This window comes from Mandrillus leucophaeus, unplaced genomic scaffold (genome assembly GCF_000951045.1).
Source record: "Mandrillus leucophaeus isolate KB7577 unplaced genomic scaffold, Mleu.le_1.0 Scaffold584, whole genome shotgun sequence".
NCBI lineage: Eukaryota > Metazoa > Chordata > Mammalia > Primates > Cercopithecidae > Mandrillus > Mandrillus leucophaeus.
Window position 1 is genome coordinate 93,415 of NW_012106297.1, and position 15,525 is coordinate 108,939.

Below are 15,525 nucleotides of genomic sequence, written 5' to 3' on the forward strand. Positions count from 1 at the left end.
CTCTCACAACTCCTTTCTTTTTAAATAAAAATTACCTTTTTTTTTTTTTTTCCTTTAAGTTGCTCCAAAATCCTTACATCACTGTGCGCAGTGATGGGAGCCTCCATATTGAAAGAGTTCAACTTCAGGATGGTGGTGAATATACTTGTGTGGCCAGTAACGTTGCTGGGACAAATAACAAAACTACCTCTGTGGTTGTGCATGGTAAGAGACACACCCGATGTTATTGTTTTCAAACTGTGTACAAAGTAGTTGTTCCTATATTTTAATCAAATAACTCTGTTCCTCTAATTACAGTCTCTCTTAATTGTTATTTCTTATTTCTTGAACAATATCTACATTGTTAATGTTGTTTCCAGATTTCCCTTTTTTATGTACACAAAAAGACATTCTTGGGAGTCACCAGCTGAGTCTGGCCAAGGGCTTTTGTAAGTGGTTTCTTAATTGTTAAAAGTGACCTCGGCTCTCAAAGAATTATGTTTAAAAATACATTTTAATTTCAGACAAGCTGAACTCATTATACCCTCCAGATTGCCTTTTCTTTTTGGATTGTGCAACAAGCATATCCTTACTAATGACCCCTTTGTGTTTGAGCTAGAAATGACCTAAGCTTTTCTAAAGGTCACCTCGTGTGCTCCAATCTTCTTGCATGTTAAATAACTTAAAGGTCACAAATAAGAAAATCCAGAAGCAATCTTTTTCCATTCGTGACTAGCAGTAACCAGCTTTTTACATCTCAGTAATTGACAGCTTCATAGTTTAAGAAATTGTCATAACTTTTTTGTATACTTGCTTTAAAGACTCTGCAACACTACTTTAAAAAAAAACAAAAACAAAAACAAAAAAACCATTGCATTAAAAATAGCTTTGTGTACAGAGCTGAATATCTGAGGGAAGAAAGTAGTACAAAATACTTATTTTTAGTAGTTGATTTATTCTTTATTTAGAGTGTGAATTGGAGAGTCCAGTAGTTTTCCAATTCTGTTTGGTCTGTTGACAGTATCACTGAATGCAGACTATTTTCTTCTATTTTGCCTGCTTCTCTTAAACAGCCTCTTCCACCTTTCTCAGTTTTACATTAAGTATCCACCAACATCACCTTAGATATTCTTGAAGAAATATTATTTTGAAGAAATACTAAAGCAACACTAAATTAGTTATAACCTAGAGGAATAAATGCATACTGACAGATTGGATATGGTTGTGTAACTATTTTTCAAGAAGACCAGACCATAGAGTTCCTGAACAGTGCTTATAGACTGGTTTGAGAATCTAGTGTAGGAATGCCCTCATGTTCTCCTTCTCTGGCTTCTAGTGACTGCCTAGAATATTGTGTTGAATAGGATTCTGAGGCTGAATTTCACTTGAAAAAATGACAGAATTAATTATGATGTCTTTCTTGTCAGAGGGGCGAGGATATCGACAAACCAATGATATGGTATATTGTGATACAAGCAGTTTTGATATTAAAAATTAAGAGATCATTTCACAGCATTCATTAGTCCATTTTAGTCCAAAATGAGTAACTAATTTAGTCAATAGAGTTAAAAAATTAGTGCAGCCATTTGCCATTAACTAAATCTAGCAGCCATTTAGCAGATGGATGTGATGCAGCCTAGCAGCTCTCTATACCTCTGTATTTATGTTAATTAGCAGGACCGTTCCTTCATCATTCTGTGTCTCCATTTTTAAGAATACTCATTAAAGGCTGTCAATCCAGTTCTTAAAATAATGAATGAATACAAGTATAAATGTAAATTAAAATGACAAAACAGTTTAATTGTCATATTGGTTTATATGATTGACAATCTGAAAAGAAACTTCTCTTCCACACCCAAATGTCAACAGATTTCAAAACTGTTGCCTAAATTTGCCACTTTTCTTTATTGCTGTCAAACTCAATATGTTTGTATCAAAATGGCTTATTCCATGTTGCCACAAATTGACAGCATAGTTGAAAGATGAATATCCCATGATTAGTCTGAAAACTAAATTTCTTGCTTTAGAGAGTAGCCTGGCATTGTTGTTTAGGGCTGGGGATTTGCTGCCAATTCTTTAAGAAGAAATTATCTAAAGAGTAAACCCAGCCATAGGAAAATATGAGTATGTAGCATATCTAATCTAAGCCCCCCAAGGAATGTTTTTGCACTGAGGTTTCTGGTGTCTCTAGTTCTAAAAAACTTCTCCAGAGTAGTTATGATAATCCTTGAAAAATCTGATTTTAAGGAAGAGAAATGATGAGCGATTGAGCTCCTGGGAGCAGTTCCAGTCTCATCTTTCCAGAGGATGGAAAGGAAATGCCTGTTATAGATTAGGCTTTTATTGTCTTCTTCTCACTATGTTAGGAACTTTCATATATGCAAGCTTCTTTAATCAAAATCACCATTTTGAGAACATTGAGTATTGATAATTTCTATCTGTGAGAGTCAGTTCTGATTATGATTTACACAGAATGGAGGGCACTTTTCTTTTCCTTTTGCTTCTACTCATGTTAATTCTTCAGTTGCTTTCTAAAGTCAAAGATATGTTATTCTCCTTACTGAAAAATATCGAGTTAGAGTCCTTTTAGTCTTTTAAATATAAAATACTTGACTGGGTGTGGTGGCTTATGCCTGTAATCCCAGCACTTTTGGAGGCCATGGCAGGAGGATCATGTGAGCCCACGAGTTCAAGACCAGCCTGGGTAACACAGCAAGACCCCATCTCAAAAAAATACATACATACATACATACATACATACATACATACATACAATAAAAAATATACTCTTAAGATTTGAGTTTTACCATTGAATTCTTATTAACAAAACAAATCTTTTTATCTAGGTTAAATGTAGTAGCTCACTAAGTGATTCCTGAGTATAGATAGATATTTAATAAGCAGTAGCTAAAGAGCCCATTTATCTGAATGTACGCTTATGTCAGCTTATTGCAGCTTAATGAATAAAGGACAGGGATTGGAGATTCACATTAAATGTATAGCTTTTAGAGTGCAATTCTGTCTTGGGTTTCCAGCAAAACAAAATGAATTTTCTTCAGTCCTCTCTTATTTTTGTTAGGAAAGTCAGCTTATTAGACATCACTTACTACTTGATTTTAAGTTTTTATTTCATTTTTCAGATCATAACTACTTTATTGTCTTTGTTTAGCACACTCCTTTACAGAGATTATCCTACATTTTTATCAGAAAATGTTAAATAATTGCTCATTTTTACAAACATTAATGTTATATTGAAAATGTTCAACTTTAAATAATGATGTTAAATGGAAGAACAGGTGCTCAGATTCCAAATCCTACTTACCTTTTCAGTTCTGCCAACCATTCAGCATGGGCAGCAGATACTCAGTACAATTGAAGGTATTCCAGTAACTTTACCATGCAAAGCAAGTGGAATTCCAAAACCGTCTGTCATCTGGTCCAAGGTAAATAATACATCTAGTCATATTTCCTGAAGAGCAGAGTGTGAAGTTTACCTGCAGGTTATCCCAGGTCTTGAGCAGGAGGCTGGGGGAGTGAGGCTTGGAAAGAAGATAAGTTAATAAAGGGTTTCCTCTGTGGCTGTACAGACGTGCTGGGAACCCTCCAAGAAACCATATAGATGCACCTCAGAAGGCTCTCTTGGATGGACAGGAAGTGGAGCATTTATACATGACATATTCCCTCCATTCCCCAGTGAAGCTTACACTGCTGCACTTCCTGGCTGTGGCCTTCTGGGGCTTTGGATAAAGCCCTAGTCCAAAAAAAAAAAAAGAAACAAACAAAAGAAAAACCGTAAGTGCAACAAGGATGACCCTGGTGGATCATGTGGAGCTGTCCACTAGAGCTGCACTGAAATTAAGAGGGAAGAGGGCTTAGGGATGTGGCACGGGATAAAAAGGATCTGCTATAAGATGTAAAGTGCTTAGAAATGTTCCGGGCACACAGTCTGTGCTATAGACATGTTCACTGTAATGTTGCTAATACCATTCAAGTCTCAAGTAGGTGATTTCACTAAAGACCTTTTAAGGTTCCTTCTAAATGATATGACTGCATGGATTTTCTTATTTATAAAGTTCTATGGTGTAGTCACCATTTCTATGGGTGACTAAAAATTGTAAGACACATACACAAACTAATTTATTCCCCTCTATATCCCTGTTATGTTGTTCAGCTTTTACTTGTGTTCTTGCAGTGAAGAAAAACCCATTTCCTGAAGAAGTCCTTTCATCCTTGAACAGCCACAAAGATGGCACATTTTCTGTAAATGTATTTGAATCCAGCAAATACAAAGTAATGAAATGCTAATGAAGTATGGCATTTGTATAATTAGCACTACTAGTGTTTTGCCATACCATCTAGTTTTATCTATCTAACAATCTCTGAAATATGGAGAAGTTGGTGTTGACATTTGTAAATAAATTAAAAGGTTAACTTTTTTTTTTTATTCTGGACAGAAAAGTCACAGTGGTAAAGCTAATCCCTGAACTGCACAGTAGCCAGCACTGAGTAGAAGTTTAATGCATTTTAAGGAAGATGCAAAAGTGAAATATTTCCATGTTGACCTCTGTGCTGTGGTCAAGCACAGAGGTTAAGAACGTGGTCTCTAGAGTCTGGCTGCTGGGTTTCAACCCCAGCTCTACCACTGAGGGGCTTTGTGATCTTGGGCAAATTCCTTTACTCCTCTCTCCCATGCTTTGATACTCGAAACTGTAAAATGAGTGTTGTGGTAGTTGCTATTCATAAGACTGTTGTGAGTGTTAAAATGGTTAATTCAGGTAAAGTGCTCAAAACAGAGCCTGGCATAGCATAAGCATTCACTGTTCCATCCTTACCATCACTGTTATTCTCTGCCTTCTTAAGTAGCTCTGGAATGAAGATGACATGATTTAATATGGAGAAATACCACTTTTAGTACTTTTATTTGTCTAATGTTTCTTATAAATAACTTTTTTCAAGTTAGCATTTTAAAATTTACTCTATTCCCCCGTTGGAGATGTTTTTTTCTCTCTATTCCTCTTCTAGACATTGTCACTCTTTTATGACCTTAAAAAAAAAAAAAACAAAAAAAAAAACCCCTTTGCTTTTTGCTGTGTTTTGCAGAAAGGAGAGCTGATTTCAACCAGCAATGCTAAATTTTCAGCAGGGGCTGATGGCAGTCTGTATGTGGTGTCACCTGGGGGAGAGGAGAGTGGCGAGTATGTCTGCACCGCCACCAACGCAGCCGGCTATGCCAAAAGGAAAGTGCAACTGACAGTCTATGGTGAGAGCTGGTGGAGGAATGGTTTTTATTGACATTGTCTATCTGTGCCAAAACTCACAGTTCTTTCCCCAGTACTGTTACCAGATGCATGTACCCCTAAAGTGAATTGCTCCCCCAAGTTGATATATTTGTTTACAGAAATGCATTTTTTACTGCCAACCAAAATCACTTCTACTTAGATTCTGATTTTAAGGAATGCAATTGTATAGTCTTTCGGAAAATTTTTATGGTATTTTCCCAAGAAGTATGCTTATTGCACCCAACCCTCTTCAGTAACACCAGTTAGTTAACACTCCTAGCAAAGCCAAACCTCAGCTATGTCTTGGGTAGGAGTCTGCCTTGAGGGTTTACTTTTACAGATGGTAGACTCTGAGAGGGCATTGAAGCCGATCTCTTCATTGTGTTCTAAAAGGAATTACTGACTAGAGAAATTTTTTCATCATTTTTCTTTTAGTTCTTACAATAAATGTATTAATGGAAAGTTTTAGCTTATGTCCTGAACAGCATCTTTTTATAAATTACTTAAGAACATTAGTAGTCCACATTTTAATGTAAATTAAACTGTGCTTTGTTTTCAATATACTATTTCCCTTCCAAAACATGTGTTTATTTTAGTAAGGCCCAGAGTGTTTGGAGATCAACGAGGACTGTCCCAGGATAAGCCTGTTGAGATCTCCGTCCTTGCAGGGGAAGAGGTAACACTTCCATGTGAAGTGAAGAGCTTACCTCCACCCATAATTACTTGGGCCAAAGAAACCCAGCTCATCTCACCGTTCTCTCCAAGGTAGGAGATCTGGGATGAATTGCAACACATGAAAACATAATCAACCTCTTGGGACAGATGGCCATGCCTATTCAGGTTATCAAACGTCTCAAAAAATCACTTTTAAAATTGAGATAATGCACATGTACATCTGAGTCTACAAGAAGTATTTATAACATCTGAATCATGCTTCTGACATCTTTAATGTCAGAAATGCTAACATTCAGCTTTGCCATAATTTTCCCCTGGTGCATTTTATAAGGTAGTTATTAAAATGGAGCAGAATTGTACAAGATTCCTGTTAGCCCAATGTGTAAGCACACATAGAATTCCATTAATCCCATAAGAGCAATAAAATACAATAGGCACACTCTAATGTCTAGGATTTGGCTTTCATTGGATGATTTTGTAAGTCTTCTTGCTTAAACCCTTATACAAATATGAGCACATTGAGACAATGTACTGTATTTGATAGGCTAAGTGATGTAAGAAGAAGAATACTGGAGCTTTGAAAGCACAACCTTCGTTGCCAACCAGCTATGAGTTTATATTTATCTCTTCCACTTAAAGTTTGCCTGAAACCTTTGAAAATTTTTAAGGGGTCTCTCTGAACCTCATATTTTCTATTTATAAAATGGGGATGATACTTACCTGAGAGGATTATGTAAGATGATGTACATTTCACATTCATTGTCTCTAGTTCTTGGTTACTATTTTAACCCAACATCAAGGCAAAAGTTACTGGTGAAATAAGAATTAGTCACTAGACTATAATTAACTTTCTATTAGAATCATTGATATATAATTATGAAGACATAAATTCATGCTAGTGTCATTTCCCTACTGCCAGTGAAGGAAAACAATTAAGAAGGACTTTATATAATTTTACTATTTGTTTGAAAAAATTTTCTTTGAATGTTTTTGAGTAAAAAATTATAGTAATACAGATCAGAAAGTTTTATTGTTCCCTTCCACAGTCGCAATTTCTTCTCCCTCTTCCCAGGGGCAAACACTGCCACAAACTTGGTATGCATTCTACACATACATCCTTAAACAATGTAGATTACTGTTTTCTGTGTTTTCAATTTTGTTTTGTGTGTCTGTTTTCAATTTGCTATTGTAACAAATAGTATATTATTATTTTATTAGTTGCTTCATTAAGTCAACATTTGTCTACCATTATACATAGGGATTCCATTTATTCATTTTAACTCCTACATGCATATTCTACATTTTATTTTTTCATTCCTTTATTTATGGACATTCTAGTTTGTTTATTCTTTCTTTCTATTTTTTTGTTTGTTTTTAAAACAAGGCTTTTCAGTGAATAGCTTTGTATATTTCTCTTTGTATACTTATGCATGACTTTCTTTAGGACCTACATACAGAGCTACAATTCCTGATCAAAGCAAACTCCTGCTTCCAGCTTCATAGGCATTGCTAAATTGCTTTCCAAAGGGACAGTATTGATTATCCATCCACCAGCAGAATATGGGTGTACTTGTGTCCATGTTCTAATTAGCGCATGGTATTGACTGACTTAGGAATTTTTGCCAGTTGATGGGTGTAAAATGGTATCTTGTGATTGTTTTAATTTTCATGTGATTGACTTCAAGTGAACTGAGAACCTTTCTATGTGTTTGTTGGCCATTTGTGGTATTGAATAACCTATAAATCTGTTGCACGGTTTTCTGGTGACTTGTCTTTCTCTTATTGAATGTAGAAATTTGGTCTTTATTTTTGATAATAATCTTTTGTCTTTTATATGTGTTGAAAATATCTTCTCTCAGTCTATTGCTGTGGTGTCAAGTTTATGTGTGGTGCCTTTTGTTGTACAGAAGGTTTCAGTTTTTAAGGAGCACAATGTATTAATCTGTTCTTTTTCAGATGTGTACTTTTTGTATCTTAACATGAAGCAGATTATAAACATAACCTTCAGTGTTTAATTCTAATATTTTAAGTTTTGTTTTTCACATTTAGGACTTCAATCTATCTGAATTTTAAATTTTGTAAGTAATATCACGTAGTGCTCTCATTTTATATCTTTATTTTTCCATTTGGAAAGTCAGTTGCACAACATCACTTTGAATAGTCAATACGTTCCTTACTTTTTGTGATATAACCTCTGATGTTACATATTACATGTTGAGTTCTCAAATATGCTGAGGTCTTTCTGGAGGACTCTGTCCTTAACTGTTTATTCATTTGCATGTCTCTGGGCCAATAGCACTATTCATTTGACTTAGCTGTGTAAGAAATCTTGGTATTAGGTAGGTGTACCTGGCCTCCACTACCTTTAAAACTATTTTAACACAATGCAATAAATTTTTATATGTAGGTCTGGCTCACCCAGCTGCATTGCTACTCAAAAGGAGGAATATATTCAACTATTTTTGAGAACATATATATCTTCTTTTTCCTTTACTTTAACAATGTGGAAAATAATAACAAATTGCTCAAAATAAATTCAAAGCTAACTCAAATACACATTTGCTTTGTAGAGCAGAAAGATGTACAATTATTTGGCAATTTCAGGCCATTAAGATTTAAAAGTAAAATAAAACTGTTTTTCTGTTTGCGGGAACATCATACACAAGATAATTATGAAAAGTCCTGGCTTTTAAGTTGTATAGATAGACATTGCAGATGGGAAAATGATTTTAAAAACTACTTGCAGAGTAGTAATTTCATAATGAAGTGTAGCTGCATAGGGGATATTTAAATTCGCCTGTTCCATGGTCTACTATATGGTTTCTTTCTTTTAGACACACATTCCTCCCTTCTGGTTCAATGAAGATCACTGAAACCCGCATTTCAGATAGTGGGATGTATCTTTGTGTTGCCACAAATATTGCTGGGAACGTGACTCAAGCTGTCAAATTAAATGTCCATGGTGAGTTTTGAAATGAGAGCATATGACAACCCTGTGGACTGGCCACAAGAAAACCCATAATCCTAGTTTATTTGATAGCTAATTTCCAAATTGTTTATGGAGTAATGAAAGAAAACATTCTCTAAAATCTGAGACTTGTGATTTTCTTTCATTTACTCTGAAAAGTTTTTCTGCTATTTATAAACAATCTTTTGTTTCTTCCTTTATCAAATAAACTATATTAAATTTTTGGATCTCGATTTTTCTAAAGGTCAGCAGTCACTTATTGCTATTATTGTTGATATATGGTAGAAAGAAAATGTGTTTAAGCTGGTAACATTTTATAGAAGCTAATACAAATTTTTAAATAATAATTTAGTAGTATTTAAATGATCATTTTCAATATTTAAAGACCTCAGCAACAGAAAAAATTCTGTTTTCTAGGACTCTTTGACTACACCTCCCTAGTTAGTTTACTTTATTCCTCCAATCCACACAGTCCATCCAGTTCTTCATTCATTCAACACACTGAGTGCATACTCTACACCAGGCATTGTTTAGATGAAAGATATTCAAATATCAGAAGAAATTAGCTCAGATAGTATTGATCTGATTTCACTCTCAGATGATCAGGACAATTGTGTCGGCATTGATTATGGGGTGTGAAGTCATATAAGAGTCCTGTCATTTACTAGCTCTAGGGCATCAGGCATATTCACTAACCTTTCTTATCTTTAGTTTTCTCTTTCATAAAATGATGATAATACTATCATCAAATATATAAGGTTCTTGTTAGTGACAACCTTTAGAAAGTGTTCATTAAATAGTAAGTTAAAGAATGTATGGTACATTAATTATAATTATATCCTTGTGGCTCAACTTGATTCTACAGTGCACAATGCAAGTATGTAGAAATCAGGAATCCTTTTCTGGTATTTTGATAAACTACTGCATTTAAATTTCTAAAGGAAGTTGATAAAAGGAAGAGATAGAGGCTCTCTGTGGTTTTCTTATCTGAAATTAGCAAAGGCTTTCATGAGAAACTTTTCTTATTGTCTGATCCTTCTACAAAGAGAACAGAAACTGAATACATGGAGAGAAATGCTTTTTAACCCTTATAGAAATTACCTGGATTGCCTTTTAAGAGAGTTTTTAACCTAAAATTATTTACAAATTAAAAGATGCTTAACATTTTAAAATGCTTGCTGTTCCTCAAGTTTGGAACTAAGAGTTTTATATTTATTATTTCCTGTAATCCTTGCAATGTACTGGGATTACAGGCTCTTTTCCCTGGATTATCAAGGAAACAGGCCTCAGGAAGTTTACTGACTTATCCTAGATCACCTAGCTAGTGAATGGTCCGAGCCTAGGTCCAAATCTTGAAATTGTTTCACTTTTCCATGCTGCCTGTTGATAAGGAGCTCTCATTTAAAGTGAGTAAAGGAAGGAATTTGTAAAAGTTGGATTATTAATACCCAATTATTATTTCTAGTTCCTCCAAAGATACAGCGTGGACCTAAACATCTCAAAGTCCAAGTTGGTCAAAGAGTGGATATTCCATGTAATGCTCAAGGGACCCCTCTTCCTGTAATCACCTGGTCCAAAGGTGGAAGCACCATGCTGGTTGATGGAGTGCAGCATGTTAGCAATCCAGACGGAACTTTAAGCATCGACCAAGCCATGCCCTCAGATGCTGGCATATATACTTGTGTTGCTACTAACATAGCAGGCACTGATGAAACAGAGATAACGCTACATGTCCAAGGTGACTTTTGACACAGGAAAATATATGTATATGGGGTGGGGAGTGAGGGAAAAGCCCTAGAGCTAAATAGATTATCTTGGATAATCTTAAATTACTTCAGAAAGAGCTCTATATAACTTTTGTGACTCTTTGAAAGGAGAACCATTCCCAAATGAAACATACCATTTCTAAACCTGCATCAATTTTTGTATGCTTACTTTTGAAACAAAGTTGCCATGGATCATGTAGATAACAGAAACAATCCTAGATGATGCCCCACCCACTATTTTTGGTTTGGAAGACATTGCGGGAAGAGTGAATTGCAGTAGGTTGTCACCTCACAGTGCTGGGGTGCACTCAAAATAGAGCCCTACGAAATCTAGATCCACTACTTCTCTATTAATACTGTATTTGTTTTGAAGATTTAAAGATCAGTGTTTATGTATTCAAGCAACAAATATTGATTGAGCTCTTGCCAGTCATCTGTCATATTCTAGATGGTGATGAGAAAGTAGTAACAAAGGCAAAATCCCTGCTTTCATGAGCTGTTCTAGTGTGAGTAGATGGAAAACAGACCAACATATAAACAAGAAATACAGATCATGAAAAGTGCTTTGTAGGAAGTTAAAATAAGGCAATTGTCCTGAGAGTTGCCTACTTTAGATTCAACTATCAAGCAGGACTTCTCTGAGGAGGTGATCTTTAGAGTGAGATCCTCTGGACTGGAAAGAACCGGCCACATGGAAATCAGGGGGAAGAACATTCTTGTCAGAGGGAATACTAGTACAAAGACAAGAAGAAAAGATAAGCAGGTATGGTACTTAGCACAGTATTAGATAGTTCTTAGTGCTGTACTGAGTATTAGTATTAATTAGTACTAATACTGTTCTAAGTATTAGTACAGTACTAAGGTACCTGACCCATTGCCAAGTTTGTTGGATGGTTGGCTAGGACACTAAAGGAGAAGTTTTCCTGTTCATTCCACAAACTTTATTGGGTATTCATGTTTATAGTTGAATGGGAAAGATAATAATTCATGAAATAATCTCATGATTACATAATTAAACATTAGTTAGTGCCCTTATGAAATGATGGAAGACTCTATATAAGCTTTTAACAAAAAGACAAATCACAGAAGGCTTCCCTTGGGGTAGGGACATGTCAGTTGAGATTTGAAGGGTAGGTAGAAGTGAGGGGCAGCCCTTCCAAGAGAATGTGGAGAGAACTTTCCAGGAAAAGGACATAGAATATGAAGAGAAGGGCATGTAATATTTTGGGGACACTGGAATCAGTCATCGTCAATGAAGGCCAGCTAGCTGCATTCCAGACTGAGGACTGAGTAATATGTGATGAAGCTGGAGATGTGGTCACGGGTCAGGTTATCCAAGACCTAGGAAACCAGACTAATAAAGTTAGACTTTATTCTAAATGCAATAAAAAGACTTTAAGAAGTCATAGTTGGGAAAGTGATGTGGCTGATTTCCAGTTTTAAAATCACTCATTTGGGAGGGAATCATTCAGCTAGAGAAGATAAGGGAAACTGGTATAGACTAGTATAGTAGCCCAGGTAAAAGATGGCGGTAGTTAGAATGGGGAAAAGAAGGGAATGGGCTAAAAAATAATTAGGAAAGGAAATACTCAGGACATGGTGATGGATTGGATATGAGACTGAAGGAGATAGAGTTCTCAAGAATAACTCCCAAATTTCTTCATACAATGAATGGATGATGAAGCTTTTCAGGGACATGAGATGCACTGACAGGGGGCACTTTGGAAAGAACAGGTCTGAAACTTTATCTTATAGACAAGATGAGTACAAGTAATGATTTGAATTAGATAAGTCAGCGATGAGATTTGTATTTCAGAGAGAGTATTCTGGGGACTGTGCAGAATATCAATCTAAAGGGGAACATGTTTGAGAAAAGGATCCCTATAAGAAGTCTATTGGAATAGTCTGGTAAGAGAAAATAAGGGTTGAAAATAAGCAATGGTCTTAAACATAGAGAGGAAGACACAGATATGCAAACATATATGGTACTATATGATTGGATATGGAGGCCAAACTTAAGGGAGAAAGAAAAATGACTGGGTGGACCATAATGCCTTCATTGAGGGAATAAGGGAAATAGAACAGGATTGCGGGAAGCATAATATAATGAATGTTGTTCGGAGAATTTTCAGTTTAAGGCGCTGTGTCACATCTAGGTAGAAATGTTTGGAAGCTGGAAACGGGAATCATATTTAAAAGAAGAATCAGCAGAGATAGCAGCTCATCAGTGCAGGTGGTTCATTTTGCCTTAGGAGAGTTTGAAATTGCTCAAATAAAGCCTGTGATAAAGCATTTATTTTCCTAATAGAACCACCCACAGTGGAAGATCTAGAACCTCCATATAACACTCCATTCCAAGAAAGAGTGGCCAATCAACGCATTGCATTTCCATGTCCTGCAAAAGGTATGTAATACTCAAAGATATAGGCATTGGCATAATGTTATATTGTTTCAGAATGCTATATTGAACCCAAATTGCCATCCTTATAAAATTCAACATCAATCCTTGGTACAACATTTGAGCATAATAGAAACTAACCCATCTTTTGGATAACAACTCTTTGAATAAATTTTTTTTTTCTTTCAGGTATTTTATTTCTTTTAATGTAAAGACTTTCCATTCTTTCAAACTTGCCTAGTCTCACATGTTTTCCAGGTAGTTCAGATCCTTCCTGCTACTTCTTATTTCATTCTTTTTTTTATTTTTTAGCAGGTTTTCTCTTTACAATGTGATAGCTGGAGCTATTCAAAATATTCCAGATTTATCTCAACCTGGCAGAGGTATAATTAGGACTATTCCTTTGTTTGTTCTGGACACTTCTGAAAACCTCTTTTCCTAGATCTCCTCTCAACTGGTAATTCTAGGACCAGATTGTAAATTGTCACTTGGAGGCTTATTCAAGCCCTTCTTTTCCTTGGATTTCTGAGCTTTCTATCCTACCATGTTTTCTGCCAGGAGATTGATATTATTTCTCCTTAGGGGAATATGAAAAGGACTGTCACTTTCACCCTAACTCTGCCAAGTAGGTAATTAAGAACATCCTGTCTCAAGCATGTATTCATCAGCAGTGATTCAAAGCAGGTTTGTAGCAGTTCTGGCAAAGTCCAAGCAGTAGTCTTTCTGTAACCTCCTGAGGGCCTCCAGATGGCTAGTACCATTTGTGCCCCCTCATGTGCCTTTTAGCAGTTATTCCTGGGAGGCAGCAACTGAAGGCCTTCATGGCTGTCTCTGTTTCTCTGGCAAGCTTTTCAATCGCAGCAGTCGCTGTCACCAATGATTACTTTATTTTCTACCAAAATTAAAAGAAAAATATCTTTAGCAAGCTTTCCAGATACCTAAAGAATTAACAATAACTATTCCAAGAGTCGCTGAGAATTAGGGAGGTGAAGCCTGGAGAGGAGGCCTTCTTTAGAAGGGTTTAAGTTCAGGGAAGTACTATGACTGCTCACTCCCACTGGACCCGCTGGTGGCCCTGTTGCTTCTTGTTCCCCTCTGGATTCCTGACTCCCAAGCTAATTTCTTGTTTTGACTTCCCTTTTCCACCTAGAAAAACATCTCTTCCTTACTTCCTCATTTTCACCTGGAATATAGTGCTTGAATTCATTTAAAGTTACTAGACATCTTTTTCATTATCTTTTATTTTGAATTTCATCTCACTCATCATTGTTCTATCATTTAAAAATTAAAGATAATGCAACTTCTTTCTTTTGTTTGTTCATTTACATTTTTATCACCTCAACAAATATTAATTAAGTAGTCTGATTAAAGTTCATGAAGGAATGACTGGGACGTAAGGAAATGATTACAGCCTCCTTTTTTCTTGACAACATGGACAGGCAACTAGAATCTGTCAGTTTAACCTTTTTGTTCTCATCAGTCGACATTATACTATGAGCACAATTAAACAGGCCAGTCTTTAATTTTTTTCCATAAATATAATTTTCATAGTCACTGTTTAAGCCTTTAACTCAATTTAAGTGTAGCTTCAATGACATATTCTATGTATTTCTGCTATTCTTTTATATATATCCTGGGTTATATATTCATCCTTTAATATTTTACTATCATTTAATACAGGATTATTAACAATGTCTTCTGTGGTCATGTAATTTTTATTTAATGTGTTTTCTTCTTTCTTATAGAGATTAAATAATTTTTTTAAATGCTTAGAATAATACCTGGCAAAATGTTTGCTAAATAAATACATCGTTAGTATAGATTTAATGTTCACTTATTTCCAATATTCCTTTTGATTCTATTATACACTCAAAGATTGTTGTATTATTTTTTTTCTCCAAGAGTACATAATTTCCATTCGTTCTGTTAGTCATAAATGAATCCAGGAAAGCTATTTGTCTCACTACTTTCTCAACTACCATTTCAAGAATTGAGCTATTATCCTTTGTTTAACAGAATGAGATCTCCAAAAGATGCATGAACAGTAGAGTTTCCTCATCTCTACAATATCAGGCCTTTTTAAAAAAGGGAATTATAAAACATCATGTCTCCACATCATGTATACACTCTGTTTGGTTGACAATCTTCATGTTGTATTTCTGTGACAGTGTCTTATTTTTGCTCTGTCTTTATTTCACCCTAAAACTCTCCCCACATCCAGTCCGTAGGGTTAATATAGTTCCTGCCCCACCAACAAAGCACTGTGAACTCACTAGGAAAATGCTTTACTTACTATCATCTGAATGTTTAGATAAAAACAACTTTGTTTACCATAGGTCTCTTAAGACCCACTGGGATTTAGAAGCATTAACTAACATAATCTCTTCATATTTCCATACCAGGAGAAATATCTTGAAATTATTGTCATAAGAAAAACTTTATTTCTCTTTGATATATTTG

General features: G+C 35.4%; 1 protein-coding gene across 1 annotated transcript in view; it reads left to right on the forward strand.

Annotated features, from left to right (window-relative positions):
- HMCN1 (hemicentin 1) overlaps window positions 1-15,525 on the forward strand; it is a gene marked incomplete at its 5' end in the record, with an annotated part of 290,930 nt that overhangs the window by 76,122 nt on the left and 199,283 nt on the right. The window contains 7 exons of the mRNA XM_011999163.1: window positions 60-204; window positions 3,310-3,422; window positions 5,080-5,239; window positions 5,855-6,023; window positions 8,768-8,895; window positions 10,367-10,639; window positions 12,976-13,071. Of these exons, the coding sequence (XP_011854553.1) occupies window positions 60-204; window positions 3,310-3,422; window positions 5,080-5,239; window positions 5,855-6,023; window positions 8,768-8,895; window positions 10,367-10,639; window positions 12,976-13,071 (1,084 nt within the window). The remainder of the gene's footprint in view (window positions 1-59; window positions 205-3,309; window positions 3,423-5,079; window positions 5,240-5,854; window positions 6,024-8,767; window positions 8,896-10,366; window positions 10,640-12,975; window positions 13,072-15,525) is intronic.